This window comes from Danio rerio, chromosome 1 (genome assembly GCF_049306965.1).
Source record: "Danio rerio strain Tuebingen ecotype United States chromosome 1, GRCz12tu, whole genome shotgun sequence".
NCBI lineage: Eukaryota > Metazoa > Chordata > Actinopteri > Cypriniformes > Danionidae > Danio > Danio rerio.
The window spans coordinates 47,398,385-47,421,300 of record NC_133176.1 but is presented as its reverse complement, the minus strand read 5'-3'; the positions used below and the strand labels follow the sequence as shown (position 1 = coordinate 47,421,300).

The 22,916-nt window shown below is 33.8% G+C and overlaps 2 protein-coding genes across 7 annotated transcripts in view; one reads left to right on the top strand and one right to left on the bottom strand.

The window, feature by feature from the left end:
* The first annotated feature begins 721 nt into the window (after positions 1-721).
* slc43a3a (solute carrier family 43 member 3a) lies at positions 722-20,979 on the top strand. Of its 5 annotated transcripts, XM_009293397.4 has the most exons (14): positions 722-800; positions 4,554-4,591; positions 4,726-5,199; positions 5,271-5,400; positions 10,535-10,581; positions 10,671-10,747; positions 10,830-10,922; positions 11,533-11,672; positions 14,330-14,469; positions 14,587-14,727; positions 16,609-16,716; positions 16,791-16,977; positions 18,995-19,115; positions 20,329-20,979. In XM_009293397.4, exons 3-14 carry the CDS (start codon positions 5,007-5,009, stop codon positions 20,467-20,469), a joined length of 1,518 nt encoding a protein of 505 aa, XP_009291672.1. In that variant the 5' UTR covers positions 722-800; positions 4,554-4,591; positions 4,726-5,006; the 3' UTR covers positions 20,470-20,979. The 5 variants fall into 5 exon arrangements, with proteins under 5 accessions (XP_009291672.1, XP_009291668.1, XP_017211062.1 ...); XM_009293393.4 differs by having other exon boundaries at positions 4,554-5,199; XM_017355573.4 differs by lacking the exon at positions 18,995-19,115 and having other exon boundaries at positions 4,554-5,199.
* cabp2a (calcium binding protein 2a) overlaps positions 20,888-22,916 on the bottom strand; it is a 33,743-nt gene continuing 31,714 nt past the window's right edge. The window contains exon 7 of one of the 2 annotated variants that reach the window (NM_001030268.2): positions 20,888-21,926. In NM_001030268.2, coding sequence (NP_001025439.2) covers positions 21,901-21,926 — 26 coding nt within the window. In that variant the 3' untranslated portion in view covers positions 20,888-21,900. The remainder of the gene's footprint in view (positions 21,927-22,916) is intronic. The other variant, XM_009293387.5, reaches the window with a different exon arrangement.

Here is a 22,916-nt window from a genome sequence, read left to right as displayed (position 1 = left end):
AACATATGAAGAGTTCAGATGCAAAAACCTCTGCAGTTTTCTTCTACAATGAGCATTTTTCTCTGCCTATTATGTTTATGTTCAGTTATTGCATGTGACAATTGATAAAAAACATACGCACAGAGCCATGTCAGTCCACAAGAGGGAGCCAGACGGCCACAAGACAAGATCTGTTCAACTAGATGTAAGTCAGGAACTGCCAGCACATCATATTACACAATGACTTTGTTTTCAAATGTTGAGCATCTCTTGCCTTTCTGCTTTAAATTAAGCATTTTTTTCTTTTTAAAACTAAGGGACAATGAACCTTCAGCAAATACTATATAATCACAACAAACCAAGATAGCCTACTACTACTGTATATATTGCATAAATAAGTTGGGAAAAAGTCATCATAATTCACTTAAAAAGGTAACTAAATTTGTTACTACTTTTTAAAATATATTTTTCAAATCTAACTTTAAACGATGAATTATTATTTGAGAGATCTGTTTATGTTTGCTTAATGCAAATGTAGCCTAACTACTGTATAATGTGTAAACAAATATATCCGATTTAACTAATTTATTTTAAGATAATATTCTAATTAGCGTGGGCTGGTGTTGATAAATCTAAAATTTTTCATGTATACAATCATGAAGTGTCATCATGTTCTTGTTCTGTTGTGATTACCTTTGAGTAATTAGCAGGCTCATGAACGCGCACACACGTGCACAGTTTCAGTGCTGTTCTTCAGCACAAAACGGGAACCGACAGCGCTTCAGCAATCCCGCCGTTCACTTCAGCGCGAAAAGACTGTCGTAAGTAGACTATAACCAGAACAGAACAAAACGGAGTAATAAATAAATGTAACTACAGCTAGATTACTTGACTGATGCTGACTGACTTTGATAAGACTCGGAAAGACAAGAAGTTTCGTAGGCCTATCCATTTAAAGTCAGATGGCTTTATTTTCATGTGACGTTTTTTGTCATTATCTCGGATGTCTCTTGTATCTGTTATATCTTTAACATTATCCGCAGAAACGGTGGCCAAGGTAAATTGTTGTTCTTGTCTGAGAGATTAGAGCGCGCAGACATGATAATCTGGATTAGTGAACTGTCCACGCAGTGCGCGCGCATGTGTGCCATCATCAGTGATCAACAACCCCAGTTTTACCCTAATGTCACATTTCAAGAAAACCAAACACTACTGCGTCAAGTCTTAACTGCTAAATCACAATTATGTAAGGGGATGTCATTATTAGAAAATAAACCCCTTCATCGGCATAATCCAAAATTCGGGGTCCTCGTAAGACTGTATATTTTATGCCTGACAGTGTCATTCTTTTTACTTTATAAACAAGGGAGCAAGTATTAATTTTGGGTACTTCTAGTCTTTCATTATAGCCTAAACAACACAGCACATTACATAGTTTACATGTCTGTCAAACAATTTAGTTTTTTATTAGCAGGGATTTAGAAAAATACATTGAAATGTATTTTAAAATAAAATACCAAATACTTCCATTTTAAGTGTATCAAAATAAACTACAAAATAAAGCTGCCACTAATGTATCAAAATAAAATACTCTATTTTGTAATTTGAAAATGCTACAAATTAGTTTTAAAATGGAGCATGAAATTTCTTCACAAACCTTCTGTCAGTAGGCCTATTCGATGAATCTCTTTATCATTAAACTGTAAAGTACATTTGACAGCAACATCGTTTTTTTGAGCAAGTTTAAGTCAGCTTTTGTCATCTCATTCAGTTCTACTAAACATTAAAAATCTATCTCCTGTTTTTCTTTGATTTCAGCATTGATTTTGTACAAATTTCATGCAGAACGTATTGTCTTGAAAATGATCTCTTTAATCACTGTAAAAATCATTCAGTGCAGATAAGGAGTTGTACAATTATGCTAAATCTCTGGATGGGGAAATTTGCCACTATCTCTTAAAAGTCTTATATTTAAATTTTTTTGCAATTGAAATCTTCAAAACTCAATGTAAAATTACGATTTCTGAAAACTACTAAAATCTCCAGTTTAAGTCATTTCTATATATTTTTGCAATTGTATTCTTCAATAGACAATATAAAACAATACTGCACATGCACTATACAAAATGACATTTACAATACAATCAAGATGCAATTACAATGTTACAACAATGTAAATACAATGTATTATAGTAGTTATAATGTAATGACAATGTAATTAAATCCAAAATAAAAGATTGTAATTACATATTAACTGTGTATATTACACAAATACTGTACATAATAATATACAAAAACAACTTACAATACTATTGTAGATGTACTTACAATATCATAACAATGTAATTACATCCACATTAAAAGTTTGGAATTACAACTTTCTGGATGTTTTTGTTTAAATACACAAATACTGTAGATGAAAAATACAAATACACATTTACATTACTATCCTAGGTGTAATTACATCCAAAATAAAAAATTGTAATTGCATATTTATTGCATATATTTATGTTTAAACACACTAATACTGCACATGAAACATACAAAAACATTTAAAATACTTTCGTAGATTTAATTACAATGTTATAACAATGGAATTAAGATGTTATTACATAGTAATAATAATGTAGTGACAATGTAAATACATCCAAAATAAAAAATTGCAATTAAATATTTACTGTGTATTTTTATGTTTAAATACACAAATACTGTGCATGAAATATACAATGAATTATTTATGATACTTTCGTAGATGTACTTACAATGTTATAACAATGTAGTTGCAATGTTACAACAATCCAAATATGTTATAACAATGTATTTACAATGTAATGACAATGTAATTACACCCAAAAAGATTGTAATTGCATTATGACTGTGTATATTTATGTTTAAATACACAAATACTGCACATGAAACATACAAAAACACATTGGAAATACTATCGTAGATGTGATCACAATGTTATAACAATGTAATTACACTGTTATAACGATGTAATTACATCCAAAATAAGAGATGGAAATAACATTCATTGTGTATATTTGTTTAAATACACAAATACTGCACTTGAAATATACAAAAACCTATACTATACTTTCATGCATTTAATTACAATGTTATAACACTGTAATTACAATATTATTACATAGTAATTATAATGTTATGACTATATAATTACATGCAAAATAAAAGATAGTAATTCTATATTTACTGTGTAAATTTATTTTTAAGTACACAAAAACTACATGGAATATACAGAATTATTTGCAATACTATTGTAGATGTACTTACAATGTAATTGCAATGTTATAACAATGTAATTATCATGTTTTAACAATTTAGTTACAATGTAATAACAATGTAATGTACATATTTATTGTGTATATTTGTTTAAATACACAAACACTGTACATGAAATATGCAAAGAAATTTACAATTATATTGAAGAAATTACAATGTTCTAACACTGTAATTACAATGTTATTACAATGTTATTACAATATGATTACATCCTAATCAAAAGTTTGTAACTACAAGCTTGTAGATGTTTTTGTTTAAATACACAAATACTGTACATGAAATATACAAAAACACAATTACAATCCTATCCTAGATGTAATTACAATGTTGTAACAATGCAATTACAATGTTTTTTTATAGTATTTATATTGTAAAGATATTGTAGTTACATCCCAGCTAAACATTTCTAATTACATATTTACTGTGTATAGTTACATATAAATATACAAATACTGTACATGAAATATACATGTACATTTAAGTTTATAACTATTATCTTGGATGTGTTTGCAATGCTGTTACAATGTAATGACATTAAGTTTGTATTTACATGTGAACTGTGTATATTTTTGTATACAACTAAAAATAACTAAAAACTGCACATGCAATACATTACGAAACATTTACATTTGTAAATATTATTTTGGATGTAACTACAATGTAATTCAAATGTAAAGCCATAGTAATATAAATATAACAACACAGTATTTGCACACAAGATAAGTTTGTAATTACGTATTATACCACAAATACATCAAATAAACTTGGTATTTTTGACTTAAGAGCTGTATTTCAGCTTCATTCGAGTCTGTCTCTATCACTGACTGCTGTTTATCTGACATAACACATGATGAGAAGCAGACATACGTGGGAACGTTGAGCAGGGAGAGGCAGCTCATTAGAATTTAAAGCCACAGGCTTCAAAAACAGCTACACTGTACTCAGATACCACAATTAGCAGATTCTGGAGGCAATAATAATAATCTGATGGGTATTTTGAGCTGAAACTTTACAGACACATTACACACACCAAAGACTTACATCTTGTAAACAGAGGTAAAATATGTGCCCTTTAAATTAAATTAAAAAACAGTTATGTTCAATAGTAACAGTAATTCAGTTTTAGCCGTGGTAAAAATAAGAGATTATTAAATTATAAACTATATAATTTTTCATATATAAAAAATCATTTACCATTTATAAAAAATAATAATGTTTCCAAACTCTTGACAACTACCCTATAACAGTACTTTCTCTGTCTCTTTTTGCAGCTCTTCATAAACACCAGACACACGTGCCACTTTATAGGGTAAACATTTTTTAGGGATACGTCCTCAAACTCAAACAACAGCATCATACAAAGATGCTGACAAAAAACATTGATGAATATCATCGCACAAAAAGCTGAAGACGCATGTTGTGTCATGTTGTTTTCACCAGCAGATCTACAACAACTCCCTCCCTTGAGAGGAGCATGCACAACTTCAAGTTAGCTCAAACACGTGGAAAGCTTTATCTCGACCACCACATAACTGGCATGCATGGTGCGTTTCTGATCAAAAGTGAGCAAGCGGTGACAAAAACAGGTGGAGTGTATCACAATTTAATTTAGAAACGCAATGGATTCAAAAATTTAAATTATTTGAAAAAGAAAGTAAAGCAAGCATATACTTTCTACATTCCTACACAAGTGGATAGTTTTAGAAGTGACCCTAATAAAGAGGATGATGGCATACAAAGGATCATCGGGGAAGGTTGTAAGATACAAACTGACTCTGGCAACTGGACTTCTAGAGTGTTTGTGCTTCGCTGGGGTCGTGTTTGGTTGGGCGTCTCTTGTGTTTGTCCTCAAGACAGATGGTTACTTCGGCGACCTGTGCAGCAACGCGACAGATGCTGGTGGAGAATTCAGCTCAGGTGAGGTCTTTTAATACATTTGATGGTTCACTTCCTTTAATGCCTTAATTTTTGTCTGCTTTTCTCTTTAGACTGCGGTCTGCAAGATGAGCATTTCTCATTGGTCTTTACCGTGGCCTCCTTCATGAACAACTTTCTCACTCTGCCCAATGGTTTCCTCTATGACCACTTTGGCACAATGGCAACACGACTTTTGGCTATGTGAGTTCTTGCTAAAGAGGCAATGTGCGAAGTATACATTGACTATTTTTTGGGATTATATTACTTTATGTATTATCAACCTGATCTCACAAGGAAAATGTAACTTTTTCGTTTTGTCAGTTAAGTGGCTAATTCGTACAAATTCAGTCGTATGAAAATGTACAATTTTTAAAAGGAGGCGTGGCCCAAATCCCACCCCTAAACCCAATCACCATTGGAGGATGAGCAAATCATACTAAACTATGGGAATGAGATTGTACAAATTCATACAAGTTAGCTACCAAATAAAAAAGTTACAAATTGCCGTGAGATAGCATTGATAGTACATGCTTCATTGAGCCAAATTCAAAATTCAAATTCAAAGTTCAAATTCAAATTAAAATTCAAAATTTAAAATTTAAAATTCAAAATTTAAAATTTAAAAAAAAAAAATAAAAATGTAAAGTTTTATATTTTAAATTCAAATTCAAAATTTTAAATTTAAAATTCAAACTCAAATTGAAATTGAAATTGAAATTGAAATTTAAAATTGAAATTTAAATTGAAATTCAAAATTCTAATTCAAATTCAAAATTTAAATTCAAAATTCAAATTCCGATTTAAAATTAAATCAATTACTTCTGAGTTATTTAACAAACTTATTTAAATTATCATGGTTTTGAGGGATAATTAATGTATTCAGTACTAGGGCTGGGCAATAAATCGGTATCGGTATATATTGACCAAACACCATTGTCAATAACGATAAAAAGTAGTTTCAGTAGGAAGTTTCGGTATATAGCGATATAGTTTTATTAGAATGTAGCTGCTGATCCTGCGCCTTGTAAGCTATGGCAATAAGCTGAGAGTGTTAGTTTGTCATTTCCAATGGAGCTCACCAATGATGGTTAGTTCCCTTACTAAGCTCAGATTTGATTCTCATAATTTGTTTTATTTATTTATTCATTATTTATTATTAGTTTGAGGTTTTCTGTATCATTATTATTCACATCTTACATATGTTGATCTACTTTTACCATTGCACTCTTTGTAACATTTATTCATCAAGTTTAAGAGTCTCTTTAACACTCATGTTTATTTTATTATGAAGATATAAGATGTTTTGTTTAAATATTTTTGTTTTTGACTATTAAAACTATTTGCCTTAGTAATGTCAGTAAATTTATATAAAATGGTGTAAAAAAATTCTAATATTCCTAAGTTAATTAGCTTTTTACAAATGAAAGTGCATGGAACATAACACAATTAAGTTGTCCCCCAAAAACCTTAAGAATTGTTTTTTCAGCTTATTTTAAATAAGTAGTTTGAACAAACTGCAAACATCATTGTATGAGTGTATTAAAATAATAACTATTTGACTAAATTGGCTTTAATTTAAGGCTGTATGCACCTATTGTACTAAAAAGTGTTTTATAGGTGCTCTAGACCAGTTGTTCCCAAACTGTGGTACGTGTACCAGTAGTGGTACGCAGGTTTCCTTAGTGGTAAGCAAAAGAATCGCTGAATACATTCATTCATTTTCTTTTCGGCTTAGTCCCTTAATCTGGGGTCACCACAGTGGAATGAACCGCCAACTTATCCGCCATATGTTTTACTCAGCGGATGCCCTTCCAGCTGCAACCCATCACTGGGAAACATCCATACACACTTGCATTTACACTTATACACTACGGACAATTTAGCCTACCCAATTCACCTAGCGCATGTCATTGGACTTGTGGGGGAAACCGGAGGAATCGCTGAATAGTTAAATTAAAAAATTAACACACTTTTAAACCTTTAACAGGGTTACATAACACTGATGTGATCAGTAAATTTATTTTTTATAGGCTAAACCTTTTTATTGTATTTTCCAATGTTTATGTATGTTATCATTTGAAGCTAATCTCCTGTCCATATTTGAAACTGTTGTTGGGACCGTATCCCGTATTTTAATATCTCAATGTTGACAGGTGGTTTAATGACTTGCTTCTATAACACACAGCCTGCTTTAACGTGCAGTGAGCAGATATTTCTAATATAAATGTTAATGTAAAAATGTACATTTTATGTAAATCCAAACCTTATGTTTAAATTGCAAGTCAATGTTTAGATTTTAAAGATATAGAAAGTCATATATACACATGCAACATCTATTTCAAATTGTATCAAACATAGTGTAACGGGGAGACTGACACGGAGGGATCCATTATGCAGTATTTATTAATCAAGCTCTCACTCAAACACACAATATGCACCAAGGTGCAAACACACATCAACAGTAGTATGAAAGGTTTCAAGGCTGGCGGCAAACAGACACAGAGTGATTTACCAGGCATGGGTCAAAGGCAGGCTGCGAGAATCAGAGTCCGTGTATCAGGCTTGGGTCAAGGGCAGGCACCGAGTATCAGAGTCCGTATATTAGGCTTGGGTCGTGGGCAGGCAGAAGGCGAAGCAGAGTCAGAAACGGGCTGGAGTTGTACACAAGAGATCAGGCAGGGACTAACGCTCAGTAATGCTGGCCGGGGCTAAACAAGACTTCGCACTGACTGAGTGTTTGAGTGCGGCTTATAAGGGGTACGTGGGTCGTTAACTAGATTCAGATCAGGTGTGTGCACAATCAGCGTAAGTGGATGATGTAATGCTAGAAGTCCGGAGATGGCGGCCTCTGCTGGCCAGCGAGGGGAATAACTGGGATCGAGTAGGTGACACATAGTTTATATATGAATATGATGGCATATAGACTATATTTATGTGGTCAAAGGAACATTTCCAGGTTTTGATGATAAAGCTATATGTTAATTTACATTTAAGTAGCAGTGTTCTGTTTACTCTTTAAGAAACTTTACTTTTAGAAGCACATTATTTTTAACATTAATTTAATACTGGTCATATATATATATATATATATATATATATATATATATATATATATATATATATATATATATATATATATATATACATATATAAACCACTGACTAAATGTTTTTTTTTTTCATTTGGACTTTCACAGTGGTATGAACCATTATAAGGGTAGTCAAATATATATTTATATGAGCTGTTATTTAAATAATTAATGCTATTATTTAAGATGAAGATCAGAGCAAACTATTTCTCACTAATCAAAGGACGGAGTTGTTTTGACATCCTTCAGGGAGGATCTAATGTTAACTTGCACACTGCATGTAGTGTGTAAAACAGGTCAGGAAGAATTAACCGAATTGCTGTGTCTCTGTTAAGTGCACCGAGACAGGAAGTTTATCAGATTGTGAGTGGGGTGTGCTGTAAGCAGATAGTGGAACTCATCGTGGGCGTTTGACTGGACTCCAAAAAAAGGGCTTTGTGGATTGCATCCATTAAAAAACAGCTCACAAGTAAAATTTGTTGAGATTACCATAAATATTAGCAAATGTAAGCTGATGTTCCTTACAAAAAAGCAGTATGCTTATATACTTCATTTTGTACTTACATCTATGTACAAGTAGTATACTTGTAAGTGTACTACTTGCAAACTGCTTGAGACTAAAAATGAAATGTAACTATTTCGCTTATTGTCAGAAAAGTGGCTAATGCGAAATGAAACAGTACGATTTTTAAAAAGAAGCACGTCGCCAAAGTTAAAAATAGACAGGTCACACTTTACAATAAGGTTCATTAGTTAATGTTAATTAATGGATTTACTAACATGAACAAACAATGAACAATACATCTGCTACTGTATTTGTTCATGTTAGTTAACGTTAGTTAATGAAAATACAGTTGTTCATTGTTAGTTCATGTTAACTCATGGTGCATTAACTAATGTTAACAAGCATGGACTTGGATGTTAATAATGCATTAGTAAATGTTCAATTATGATTAATAAATGCTGTACATGTGTTGTTTATGATTAGTTCATGTTAGTAAATGCATTAACTAATGAACCTTATTGTAAAGTGTTACCAATAGACATTGTGTTGTACTAAATATGCCCACTATTTAGTATATATAAATATATTTTAGGTAATAAATATATATAAATAGGCAATAAGTCTAAAATTGTAAAACTGTACATGCGCAGATATTCCACAATTAAGTTTTTCATTTGTAATACAAGTAATTTCCTTTTGTAATGCTTGTTGTAAGTAGTTCGTTTGTGAAAGTATATTCTCATTAAACTCTTAGTTTATTAGTTTTATACTGTCATGTTTCTTTAAGCATTTGTGTACATAAATAATCTAAATGTAAATTAATAATGTAATAATATATTTACATTTAGCAGACACTTTTGTTAAGCGACTTACAATTGAAGAGACACGATTCAGCAATTCAAAAAGGGGTCCTGGTTTAACTAAGAGTTTAACTAAACTCTTAAGTTAGCTAAAACTCTTTAGTGTTTTACTGCAAGTGTTTTGTAAGTTTACTCCTACAGTATAGTTAACTAGTAGTGTTTTAGAGTAGCTTGAGAGTGAGTACATTTTTCAACAAAGGCGCATTGTGAAAATGTGCCCCTGTATATATTTCTGGAGAGTGCAAATTTTGTAGCCAGAGCTACAGAACATATGGCTGCATTTCATCTTTAAAACAAACGACAAAGGCGGTATCTGTTTCTTTTCGTGAAACCAGCTGACCGCTTACCTCCATGTGGACGACTTTTTCGCTGTTACCAGTTTGCCCAGTTGTTCGCCATGTACATCGGCGGACTTGAGACGCAGAGAGGAGTTGACCTCGACAACAGGGTTCAGGTCTGGTGAAGAATGGTTCAGAAAGCAGATAAAACAAAAGGCAAAAAAAATTAATAAACAAGTAAATAACAGGGTGAGAATGTGGTAAGATCTGAAAATGTTGTAAATTTATTTTTGGATTTCTTTTGAAAACATTATCAGTTGGGTTTAGGGAAGTGGGTGGAAGATTGGTCAGTCAGTCAGTCAACAGCAGCCTCTGGTGGATTTACGCAAAAACAGCAGGTATGAATGGCACTCGCAAGAGAAATTTGGGACCTCAAAAAGCGTACAGAGCAGCCTCTGGTGGATTCGGATAAACAAAAACTGCAAAAAAAAATAAAAATTCTCCAGAACTGTATATGCAGCAATAATGACTCTGGGTTATCATTTTTGCATGATTTTAAATCACATTTTAAACCAATACCAATTGTATCATCATTGTTTTGTAGATTTCTTTATACCACCGGCACATTAATTGTGGCATTTTCCAATAAAGGTAAAGTCAGACTTAAAGTTTTCCTAATAATCACGCATGACACATGTCGGTTTGATGTTTAATTTTTTCTTTTTTTTTTCCTCAAACAGCTCTATCTGTGCTGCTTTTTCCTGCTCTGTCCTTCATAGCTGTGGGCGGCATTTTATTTCTAATGACAAATATGCAGGTATGCTCATGTATGATATTAATTCATACATTCATTACAACAAGGGTATGATAAACTGATCTTATATTTGTTCTCATTACAGGTGGGGAACCTTTTTGGTTCTCATAGATCAACTATTATCACAGTTTATAATGGGGCCTTTGACTCGTCATCAGTTATCTTTCTTATCATTAAAGTAAGGATTTACTATCTATCTATCTATCTATCTATCTATCTATCTATCTATCTATCTATCTATCTATCTATCTATCTATCTATCTATCTATCTATCTATCTATCTATCTATCTATCTATCTATCTATCTATCTATCTATCTATCTATCTATCTATCTATCTATCCGTCATTCCATCCATCCATCCATCCATCCATCCATCCATCCATCCATCCATCCATCCATCCATCCATCCATCCATCCATCCATCCATCCATGCATCTATCTATCTATCTATCTATCTATCTATCTATCTATCTATCTATCTATCTATCTATCTATCTATCTATCTATCTATCTATCTATCTATCTATCTATCTATCTATCTATCTATCTATCTATCTATCTATCTATCCGTCATTCCATCCATCCATCCATCCATCCATCCATCCATCCATCCATCCATCCATCCATCCATCCATCCATCCATCTATCTATCTATCTATCTATCTATCTATCTATCTATCTATCTATCTATCTATCTATCTATCTATCTATCTATCTATCTATCTATCTATCTATCTATCTTCTATCCATCTGTCTATCTGACACTCTGTATATTCATTTCTGAAGGTGCTTTATGAGAAAGGTGTCTCTCTTCGCTCTTCATTCCTCTTCCTCTCAGCCTGTAACCTCATTCATCTCATCCGGACTCTCTTCCTTATGCCAAAATCACACATTCCATATCCCATCCCACAGGACTACCAGTATGGGTGAGTCAAACTGTTCTGACCACACGCTGCAGTTTGAGGTTTGTTAAATGTTTCCCTTTTAAAAAAAATATTTTTGTTCCTTTGAATTGTCATTAATTATTACAGTTTTTCTCAGTGGTTTTGGTGCATTTCTCACAACACTATTTGCATTTGCACAACAGTTCATGCATTTCTCAAAACAATTAGAACAAACTGCAAAACCTAGTTGATAACCTGCAAAAGTGTGTCACATGCTCAAAATGGAGAGTTCATTCCTCAAAACAAGTATTGATGTCAATGAAAGTGTCAGTGTCATCAAGATGAAAAGTCCCGACACCATTGTTTATGAACAAGATAGTCAAATGGCTTTGTCTTGTTCTCATTATGACACTTTACTCTGTACATTTATTTCAATGCAATGCAGATTTTGTTGACACTTTCTGAAAATGCTCAAGACGGCACTATATACTATTTGCACAGCCATTTGAAAACTACGGTAAAGTTAGACATCACTGCAATTAGTGAGGAATCTGAGTACAAGTCACTGAATATGTATGTTTCACATTTTTAATGCATTTGCTCTTTGCAATTCTAATTTATTCACAGCATTGTGCAAAAGACTAAATACACCCTTATTTACAACAAACATAAATTCCCTTTGGGTAGAGCTGTGCACAACTGCATACAATATTGCAGAACATATTGGAACTGAACCTACAACACACACAGGTTGGTAAACTATTCATGAAATTGTTCAATTTATAAGACATTTTCTGGAAAAATAAAGATTAAATTTTTTTTTACAATATTTGCTTGACAGATTTTGACAGCTTTTTCAACATTTGTGTATGTAACGACTCAAGTAATGAAATGAGGACTATTCCTTTTATATGGAATGACTATTCAGCATTCACAAGTTTAGTTAATTTTGACTGATATTAAATAAGCAAATGATAATGTTATAAAACAGCAGAGAGTTGTATGAAAGCAATTGATGCATGTCCAAAAGCATTTGCAATTTGCTGGAAGGAATGAGAAACTGCTACTAGGGTGTGCACAAATGACTAATTGTTCAGAGAAATGCATTAACTGTTGTGCAAATGTCAATAGTGTTTTGAGAAATGCACCAAAGCCACTGAGAAAAACTAATAATTAAAATAGTATGTTTGTGTCACAATGCTTGGTAATGCATTGCACTTATTAATTTCTGACAATTTGTAACGAGGAGACTGACACGGAGGGATCCATTATGCAGTATTTATTAATCACAACTTCACTCAAACACACAATATGCACCGGAGTGCACACACACATCCACAGTAGTGGTAAGGGTATTAAGAATGATGATGAACAGACACAGAGTGAGTTACCAGGCATGAGTGGTGGGTAATGAGCGAGAACCAGAGTCCGTGTATCAGGCTTGGGTCGAGGGCAGGCAGCGAGTATCAGAGTCTGTGTATCAGGCGTGGGTCGTGGGCAGGCAGAGAGAATCAGAGTCCGTATATCAGGCGTGGGTTGTGTGCAGGCAGAAGGCGAAGCAAAGTAAGAGACAGGCTGGAGTCGTACACAAGAGATCAGGCTGGGAATAACACTCAGTAATGCTGGTCGGGGCTGAACAAGACTTCGCACAGACTGAGTGTTTGAGTGCGGCTTAAAGAGGTACGTGGGTCATTAGCCAGATTCAAATCAGGTGTATGCACAATCAGTGTAGATAGATGATATAATGCTAAAAGTCCGGAGATGGTGGCCTCTGCTGGCCAGCGAGGGGAGTGACTGGGACCGAGTCGGTGACACAATTACTGTACATAACAGGGACAATTCTATTTCAGATTTTTATTTTAGGTTTCAGATATATTTTTTGTATTGTTTACAACAAAACAGCAAAATACAGTTTGTAATACATTATATAGTATATTATACATTATTTAATATATATAAATATATATATGAGCAATATCACATGAGTAGCAGTGCGATATGGCTGTATATTGGCACTGATGGGAGGCGTGCATTGTGTCCCAATAGTGATGATATACAGCCATATCACACTGCTATAAGTGTGATATTGTATTTACACAACAGTTCAACGGCATAATCGTGTATATAAACCAGAAAATCAAACACGGAGAGTCTTAAAAAAACCCTTTTGTATGAGGAACTACTTTCTTAAGCAGCTGACCTCAAAACAGCAGAAGCCATTACTAATTCACCATGCTATTTGAATGATTCTCTCTGGATGGACACCATTAACCATTAACTATATTCTTGACTAAAAAGCCTCAAAAATACATTATGTTGTCCAACAGCTGCAATAATTGTCAAACTGTAGCGAGTTTATTGATCTGCAGTCACTATGGGCAGAGTTGTGGACGAAAGTGAAGAGGGTTGGGGTGTCGTGAAAGAAAGTGATAGTGAACAGCGGACAGCATATATATATATATATATATATATATATATATATATATATATATATATATATATATATATACATACACACACACAGGAGGGCTAATTTCTTCCTCAACTGTGTATATTATTTCTTAAAAATAAAGTAAATATAGTGTTTATTCTACATTTGCTGTACAAGCAGTCATATATAGTCTTACTACTACATATTGTATATGTAATACTCATATCATATCCATAATAATAAATCAAATGCAAATCCTTAATTACAGGATAAGCTGTGCTAAATCAAATAGCTACAATGTTGAAGAGTATGAGGCGAAGCGAGAGGCGAGTTCAGACAGAAGCAGAAGAGCAGAAGAAGAGCTGCTGGAGACGGACTCAATAAAGCTAACCGACAACCCTGAGAAAGGTGTTGCTTGATCCTCAGAGATTTTGTTTTTGTAGAAAATATCATTAAACCATTTATTTTAAAAATTGAATCAAAACGAGAGGAATAATAAAAAGGTTCTTGTTTATTTTTTTATAGACAGTTTTAGGAGCTGTGTCCTGTCCTGGTTCTTCTTGTGGCACCTCGTATGGCTGTCAGTCATGCAGCTCCGCCATTATTTCTTCATCGGTACTCTGAACCCAATGCTGAATAGACTGGCCAATCAAAACCCTGTCACTGGTAAACAAACTGTTCTTTTAATAGATTGGTTGTTGAGTAAACAGTAAAGTTAGTGGCATTATTGAAGTAAACACTGCTATCAAACTAGTACTGTCATGTAGGACTTTCGCCATATTTTCATTGCATTGCTGAGTGATGCAATCTCAGCTTGCATCATAAAGGCTGCATCCAGATACTACTTATATTTTTCTAAAAGATCTACACATGCGGCTGTCAGTAAAGGACCCCACACGCGCACGCACACACACACACACACATCGTAAAATGCCGAAGTCGTGCAGTTTTAAATTCCATAACACTTTCACCAGTCCTTACTCCTTATTTGTGTCTAATACTCCAGTTTGTCATGGGGGCATGTATGAAATGTCCATGAGTTAAAGTGACGGGCGAACTGCAGTTAAAGTCAGGCATCCTGCTGATTTAGAAGGGCACTTTTTGTCAGACATAGTAAGTTATCATAGTTTGCGTAGAATAGACCCACAGCTCCCAACCCAACTTTGACAATAGATTAACTGCAATATTTTTTTATCACACGATAAGAGTTTTGCATTAGTGCAGCACGTTAACACCGATAACGGCCTACCACTAAATAGTTCCCAAATTATGTTTTACAGAGCAAGGAATTTTTTCACTATTTCTTATAATGTTTTTTTTTCTTCTTGAGAAAGTCTTATTTGTTTTGTTTCAGCTAGAATAAAAGCAGTTATGAATTTTTAAATAACTTTTTTAGGTCAATATTATTAGTTATATATTATTATTAGCCCTATTAGCCCTTATTAAAGCAATATTTTTTTCTATTGTCTACAGGAAAAACCATCATTATACAAGGATTTGCCTAATTAGCCGTAATTTGCAAAATTAAACAAGTTAAGCCTTTAATTTGCACTTTAAGCGGAATACTATAGTATCTTGAAAACTATGTTATTAAAATATATTTTACTGTCATCATGGCAGAGATACAAGAAAGCAGTTATTTGAAATTAGTTACTAAAACTATTATGGTTAGAAATGTTGAAAAAATAAAGTGAATTGAAAAAAATTTATTCGGTTAAACTGAAATTGGAAAAAAATATACAGGGGGGCTAATATCTCAGGAGGGCGAATCAACTATTAAAATGTTTACAAATTAGGCTAAATGAATTCAAATTGGTCACTTTCGGTTTGTGAGATGGAATAGGAATGGTGAATACATGTATCAAGATATGGCTTAATATAACATAAATAATGTCTCTGAATATAATATGATGTGAGTAAATCTGAAATTTTTACATTTCTTTTGGTCTATGTGGGCCTACCATTATTTTGGGTAAGAAGTCAAACGGACGCACACATTAAGATACAGACCCTGAGAACTGTTCATTGTTAGTTCATGTTAGTAAATGCATTATCTAACATTATTGTACAGCCCTCTGGAATACTAGATTCTGATTGGTCAGTCATGGGATTCTACGGTATGTTATTCCCAAATAACAACTGTTTAAACTAATAACACACTCATAATTTGAATAATCTTGTCTGTATTTGTGAGTATATTTATATACATATTTATTTGCTTATTGTTTTTCATACCGCTGTTTTGGGCTGTTTAACACCATCTTGTGACTGAATAATACGTACGTTAGTGTATGCTCTAGTCAGCCATTTTTCTTTTTTAAAAGCTTAATGAAAAAAAGTTAGTCAATTATTACAGCTAGTAGCCATGTAATAAGTGTGATAATGTACAGGTGGTGTTTATGCAGAAGAAAGCCCTTCAGTCTTGTACAAGTTTGTCAGGATTTACTCTGTAAGAAAAAAACACCTAGGTGTACGTTATTCCTTTCATAACTAATGGAACCTTATTGTAAAGTGTAACCGATTTACATGTCTCTTTTTCATTCTCAGTGAGCGAGTACACCAATGCGTTTGCTTTCACCCAGTTCTGTGGGGTCCTCTGCGCTCCCTGGAATGGCCTGCTAATGGACAGACACAAAAGAAAACCCCTAGATCCAGGTCAGTCGACGCAAAATAGGAAAATTTGACATTAAATGCAAACCTTTAGTTCTCACCCCCATCTTTTTTTCTAGATGTATCAGAACGGGAAGCAGACCTGCGCTCGTCCATCCTTTCTCTGCTCCTCACTTCTCTGCAGTGTTTCTTGTTCTCCATCTGTGCAAGCATCCCGTTCCTCCCTCTCCAATACCTCACATTCATCCTGCAGGTCCTTAACCGATCTTTCCTTTACGGAGGGAATGCTGCGTTCATCAGCATTGCGTAAGTAAATGGTTGACTTAAAGGGGTCCTATGATGATTTTTCCACTTTTTAAATATTAGTCAGTCTGCAGTGTGTATGTTTGGACATTAAAAAGATCTACAAGGTTACAAATCTCCAAGTCCACTCTAAAGGGTGATACACTTACCAGCCACTTTATTAGGTACACCTGTCCAACAGCTCGTTAACGCCAATTTCTAATCAGCCAATCGCATGGCAGCAGCTCAGTGCGTTTAGGCTTGTAGACACAATCTGCTGCAGTTCAATTTGAGCATCAGAATGAGGAATAAAGGTGATTTAAGTGACTTTAAATGTGGCATGGTTGTTGGTGCCAGAAAGGCTGGTCTGAGTATTTCAAAAACTACTGGGATTTTCACGCACAGCCATCTCTAGGGTTTACAGAGAATGGCAGTTCTGAAAGCAAAAAGGAGTCCTACCTGGTACTAGTAAGGTGTACCTAATAAAGTGGCCGGTGAGTGTCATTCATTCATTTTCTTGTCGGCTTAGTCCCTTTATTAATCTGGGGTCGCCACAGCGTAATGAACCGCCAACTTATCCAGCAAGTTTTTACACAGCAGATGCCCTTCCAGCCGCAACCCATCTCTGGGAAACATCCGCACACACATTCACACACACACTCATACACTTTGGATAATTTAGCCTATGTAATTCACCTGTACTGCATGTCTTTGGACTGTGGGGTAAACCAGAGCACCTGGAGGAAACCCACGCGTACGCAGGGAGAACATGCAAACTCCACACAGAAACGCTAACTGAGACGAGGCTCGAACAAGCGACCCAGCGACCTTCTTGCTGTGAGGCGATAGCACTACCTACTGCGCCACTTCTTCGTCTGCCGGTGAGTGTATATTGTTTTGAATATTTCTATTTTTAAGAACTACAACAAATGGCTTGTTTGAAGTACAAGCATTGTTTTCCAGGATTTATGATGTCACAAAGTAGCCCAAATGCACTTTGATTTATCTTGCTGCATGCAAAAGTTCTGTACGATCCTCTTGACCAACTGTTTTGGCTCAGATTGATTATAGTGGTATATATTTGATACTCCGATTCTTAAATACGCGTAACAACACCTTTTATCGAACATCACAATAAAGATCATATTATCTGATCTATGACGGCTGATGGGAGCTGCTATGTTAGTTAGATTAGAGCTGCTGGATTTACAACATGCAAACTTATCAACTTCTCTCAAAATACATGAAGGTAACTTGGAGAAGAACAAGCGTATTTGGTTAACTGTGTATCTGTTATCGGTTGTGAATAACACATCGTAAGTTTATGTGAAAATAATTATCATTGCTGCCTCCATTTACATCAGCATGTATTTGACAAGCCATGAATACTTAGTTTTTCCACTACATGTGTATTTAAATGTCTGCATTCCAAAACAAATTGTCACCTTGGAATTATAAGATTCTCTCTGCGTTCTGGATGATTTTGAGATATTAAGCTTCAAAGTTTTTGCATTCCATATAGCAAACAGGATGTGTGTAACATTTGTTTTTAAATAAAAAAGTATTAAAATGAAAACAACTTATAAAAAAAATCCCATAATGCAAATAAGTTGTCATTAAATAAGAATATGGCAATAACTCAATTTTGACAAAAATGTCATAAAGAACCTTTTAATTTTAAGGTAACGAAATGTTGTTTTATTGAATCAACTGCTAAGTTTTGATGGGATTTGTTGCCTAGGCAAGAGTTGTGTTAATACAGTCTTAACCAGTGCTTAATTATCAATGCATAATTCTCTGAACAAAACTAGAAAATAAAAGTTACTGTGACCGAAATCCACCTAACAGTTTCTGTTTTCCCGGAACATGACGTCATTAAACAGTGATAGTATAAGATTATAATAGGACCTCTTTAAATATCTAAATTATGGGAGTTTATTCTGCTGTGGCGACCCCAGATTAATAAAGGGACTAAGCCGAAAAGAAAATTAATGAATGAAGTTATCTAAATTGTCTCTTGACTGGCATCTTAAATTCACAGGTTTCCTGCCAGACATTTTGGGAAGCTGTACGGTCTGGTGATGTCTTTATCAGCTGTGGTGTCATTGCTTCAGTATCCCTGCTTCGCCCTCAACAAAGCTCTTGGAGGAGACCCACTCTATGTAAATCTACTATTCTTACACCCCTTTATCAACTAGAAAATAATAATAATACATTTTATTTGTAATGCGCTTTTCTTATACTCAAAGCGCTACAGGCAAAACACTAAAACACAATGCAAGCAAAACAGCACAACATTAAAAGATGCAATAAAACAATAAAAATATGAACCATAAGATAGAAATAAAAATTTAAACAAAATTATCATCCTAAATTAAAAGCAAAGCTAAAAAGGTGAGTCCTAAGAAATTTCTTAAAACAGTCCAGAGAGGCAGCATTCCTAATGCTAATGGGGAGTTCAGTCCAAAGCTTAGGCGCACTGTGTGAAAAAAAGAAAGAGCTGTTGTAACTTGCATTACATTACATTAAACTTAAGGAATTAGGTTACACATTTTCAATATACTTTGCATTAAATTAAACAGACTTAAGACAAGCATGAACAAATATCCCCAGTTCTTTTCTCTCTGGGCTGGCTGCTTGTTAGCTCACGGATTTTAAATGATTAATGTTTGTTTATAAATCCCTAAATGGTCTGGCACCATCCCATTAATCAGATATCATACGTGTATCCAATCCTGGTAGGTCACTAAGGTCATCTGATCAGTTTATTCTTTCTGTATCGAGGTCCCGGTGTAAATCACCCCCAAAATATTGGAAGAAGCTTCCACCAAACATTAGACATTTTCCATCTCTTTCTGTTTTCAAAAACTTTTGCATCTATGTTTGTTAGCATTTGAGTCTTTGTTGAGGGTTTTGTCTTATGTTTTAATTTTTATGTATGTGCGGTATGACTTATTATTTTCATTAGTATTGATTGTGTTTAGCACTTTGGGCAATGTGTTGTAAAAATTTGTGCTATATAAATAAACTAACTAACTAACTAACTAACTAACTAACTAAAGATGCAAAATGAAGGATTTAAGTATTAACTTTTCCCCCTGAGAAACCGAACAAAATAAAGTGACCTTATACTTAAAAATTACTTATGAATTAATTCAGTTTTCTTGTTATTGATCAGTTTTATATTGGCGTAGATTGTGAGTGGTAGATGATTGTGTTTCCCTCAGTTTTTTCTCTTTTGGTCACAAAAAATGTCAATTTTGCCTTCCTGAATCCTGCAGAATCCCCTCTCAAATCTAATTAGACCATAATTAAAAACTTGCCTCTCCTCAGTTTATTTGTAATCTGTGAATGGTACTGTTTTTATTTCTTTAGGTGAACATCTTATTGACTATCCTGACTCTACTGGCCTTCATTCATCCAGTCTACGTGTTTCTCCACTGCAGAGAACTGGCAAAACACAGAGAGAATTCTAGGACTTTGGAAGCGTCAATACAGGAAACATCCATGTATTAAATTAAACCACAGTACTTGAATATGCAAATGATTATGCAATTCTATATAGGCCTTATAGCTTTGGTAGGTGACAAAGGGAAAATATTAAAGGGAATGTTCACCCAAAAATTTACTCACTGTTTATTCTCAATTGGACCCCTTAAGTGGATCCTTCTTTTCTGTTGAACGCAAAAGAATATATTTTGAAGAATGTTGGAAACCTGTAACCATTGACTTCCATTGTATGAAAAACAAACACTATGGAAGTCAATGGTTACCAGTGTATCTTCTTTTGTGTTCAGGTTTTGTGATGAGTGAAGGGTTAGTAAACGAAGAAATTTTTTATTTTTGGTGAGTGGACTACCCCTTTAAGAATTGTAATTATTGTGTGTTTTTACCATGAAAGTGTTTTTTAGAGATGCAGTCATAAACTCAAGAGTCAATTGTAATGATTTTCATTTAATTTAATACCTTGTTGAATATATACAATCTTTACGTGTACAGAAATAACAATAAAAATATTAAAGTCTTTTTACTGTTGTTTTCAAGAACATATATAGTAAGAAAAAGAAACATCGGTTTAAACACAGACGTCAGCAAGGAGAGATCAGAAACAGTCAGAAACATAGGGATCTCCAGGCAGTTGTGTTCAATAACTCTAAACCCTTCCAGTTTTGCATGCTAATATCCCGTTCCCTTAGGGAAAGCTATTAACACAGTCCTAAAAGCCTCATCCAGGAACTCTAGATCCATTAGCCAGTGGTTTACTGTCCAAAACACACATAATACTAATTCATATCAGCTGCTGACTTAAAAATCATGTACATTCGATCTCATATGCATCTTTCAGTAGTGAATGTTATTGTCCAGTTTTTTATAGCATGATTTTATGGGTAATGTGTTTTACAGATTGGTACTCTTACAGTTCTTGTGTGTGTGTGTGTTTGTGTGTGTGTGTGTGTGTGTGTGTGTATGTGTGTGTGTGCGTGTTCTTTGGTCTGGTTTAATTTGCTCTTTTTTAGTTATGGTTGGTAAAATTGAATACCAAATGTTTAATAAATTATAATTATTAGAAAACTGTTTTCTTCATAAAAGCAAACGTGTGGAGTATGAAGTTTTTAATAGAGAAATATAATTTATTATATATTTTTTAAGTATCCTACAAATATAGACATCTGGGCTAAAATAAGGCTAAATATGGGCTGTCAGTGAAAACCTAATCGACATATAATTATACAAAAATAAACTAGCCATCAAATAGACATGAATGAATGACTACACGTGGGAAGTCTATCTATTTTAGCCCAGATGTCTGTGTTTGGACGTCTTTTTGATATTTTTTAGAAAGAACATTAATTGTTGGGTAATTTAAAGTAGGAGACGCATATTTCACTCTTCACAGTAGGAGTTGGCAAAGTGCTTGTTGTCTTCCTTTTTCGCGCGTCCTCATAATTAGCGAGACATCATTCGGACAAACTCTGTGAAGGAAAGAAGAAAAACAGGTCAGTTTGATGTAAAGTAGAACAGTTTTCCCTCGTTAATCATTTAGATACAGCCTCAAAGTGATTCTTCAGCTTTATACGAGCAGATACGCCTTTGTTTCACTTCCAGGGTGTCGAATATTATAAAAAAAAAAATTGACAGGCTAACGTTATAGCTCATTTTACAACGGTCATGAATTTTGTTTCAGAACGTTTGAACCAGTTTGAAACAACTGTAAGATGAGTAATTGATGACAGAATTTAGCTTTTTGGTCGAATTAAGCTTGAGTTATTTTTATCATTATTTAATAACGTTAAACTCTAAATAGGAAACTGAAACTGCCACTAGGTGGCGGTAAATATACGATGATCCGTCATTTAGCCATTCAAATCAATGATTCATTAAGAAATCAAATGAATGGCTCTATTTCCAATTTCATTTTTAGGCAAAACATTATTGTTATTTACTGTTGTACAGAATCAATATCACATTTGCACTTTTGCTATTCAGGAATAAAACAGCTCGTGTGAAGTTGTTTAATTCACATCATATGATAAAATGTCAGACAAAACCTTCTAGGTGCAATTTACCTCAGTATCTTGAATTTTAAAGAGACAGTTCACCTGAAAATGTGCTTCTTCATTTACTCCCCTTCAAGTGGTTACAAATGAAGATACTTTGACGAATGTTGGAAACTAGCCACTGATATCCATAGTAGAATTTTTTTTATGTCAATAGCTAATTTCCAACCTTCTTCAAAATAAAATATTGTGTTTGTATTCAACAGAGGACAGAAGCTCAAATACTGACAGGTAAAAATACACACATTTTTTTCATTTTAAGGCACGCTATAGGCATCATCATATCATCATGTATCATGTTCATCTCCAAAAGCAAGATGACTTAACTGTATTAAAATGATGGTTCTGATGTCTATGAAATGAATATGCAAGAATCTGTTTAAAATTCGAGAGCTTGAAGAAAAA

What these genes read in the sequence shown, in the direction of transcription:
- slc43a3a (XM_009293397.4), top strand. Translation starts at nt 5,007, where the DNA reads ATGATGGCATACAAAGGATCATCGGGGAAGGTTGTAAGATACAAACTG. An exon ending in AACCGACAACCCTGAGAAAG is followed by an intron (nt 14,470 to 14,586) that starts GTGTTGCTTGAT and finishes ATTTTTTTATAG; the next exon opens with ACAGTTTTAGGAGCTGTGTC. An exon ending in TTGGAGGAGACCCACTCTAT is followed by an intron (nt 19,116 to 20,328) that starts GTAAATCTACTA and finishes TTATTTCTTTAG; the next exon opens with GTGAACATCTTATTGACTAT.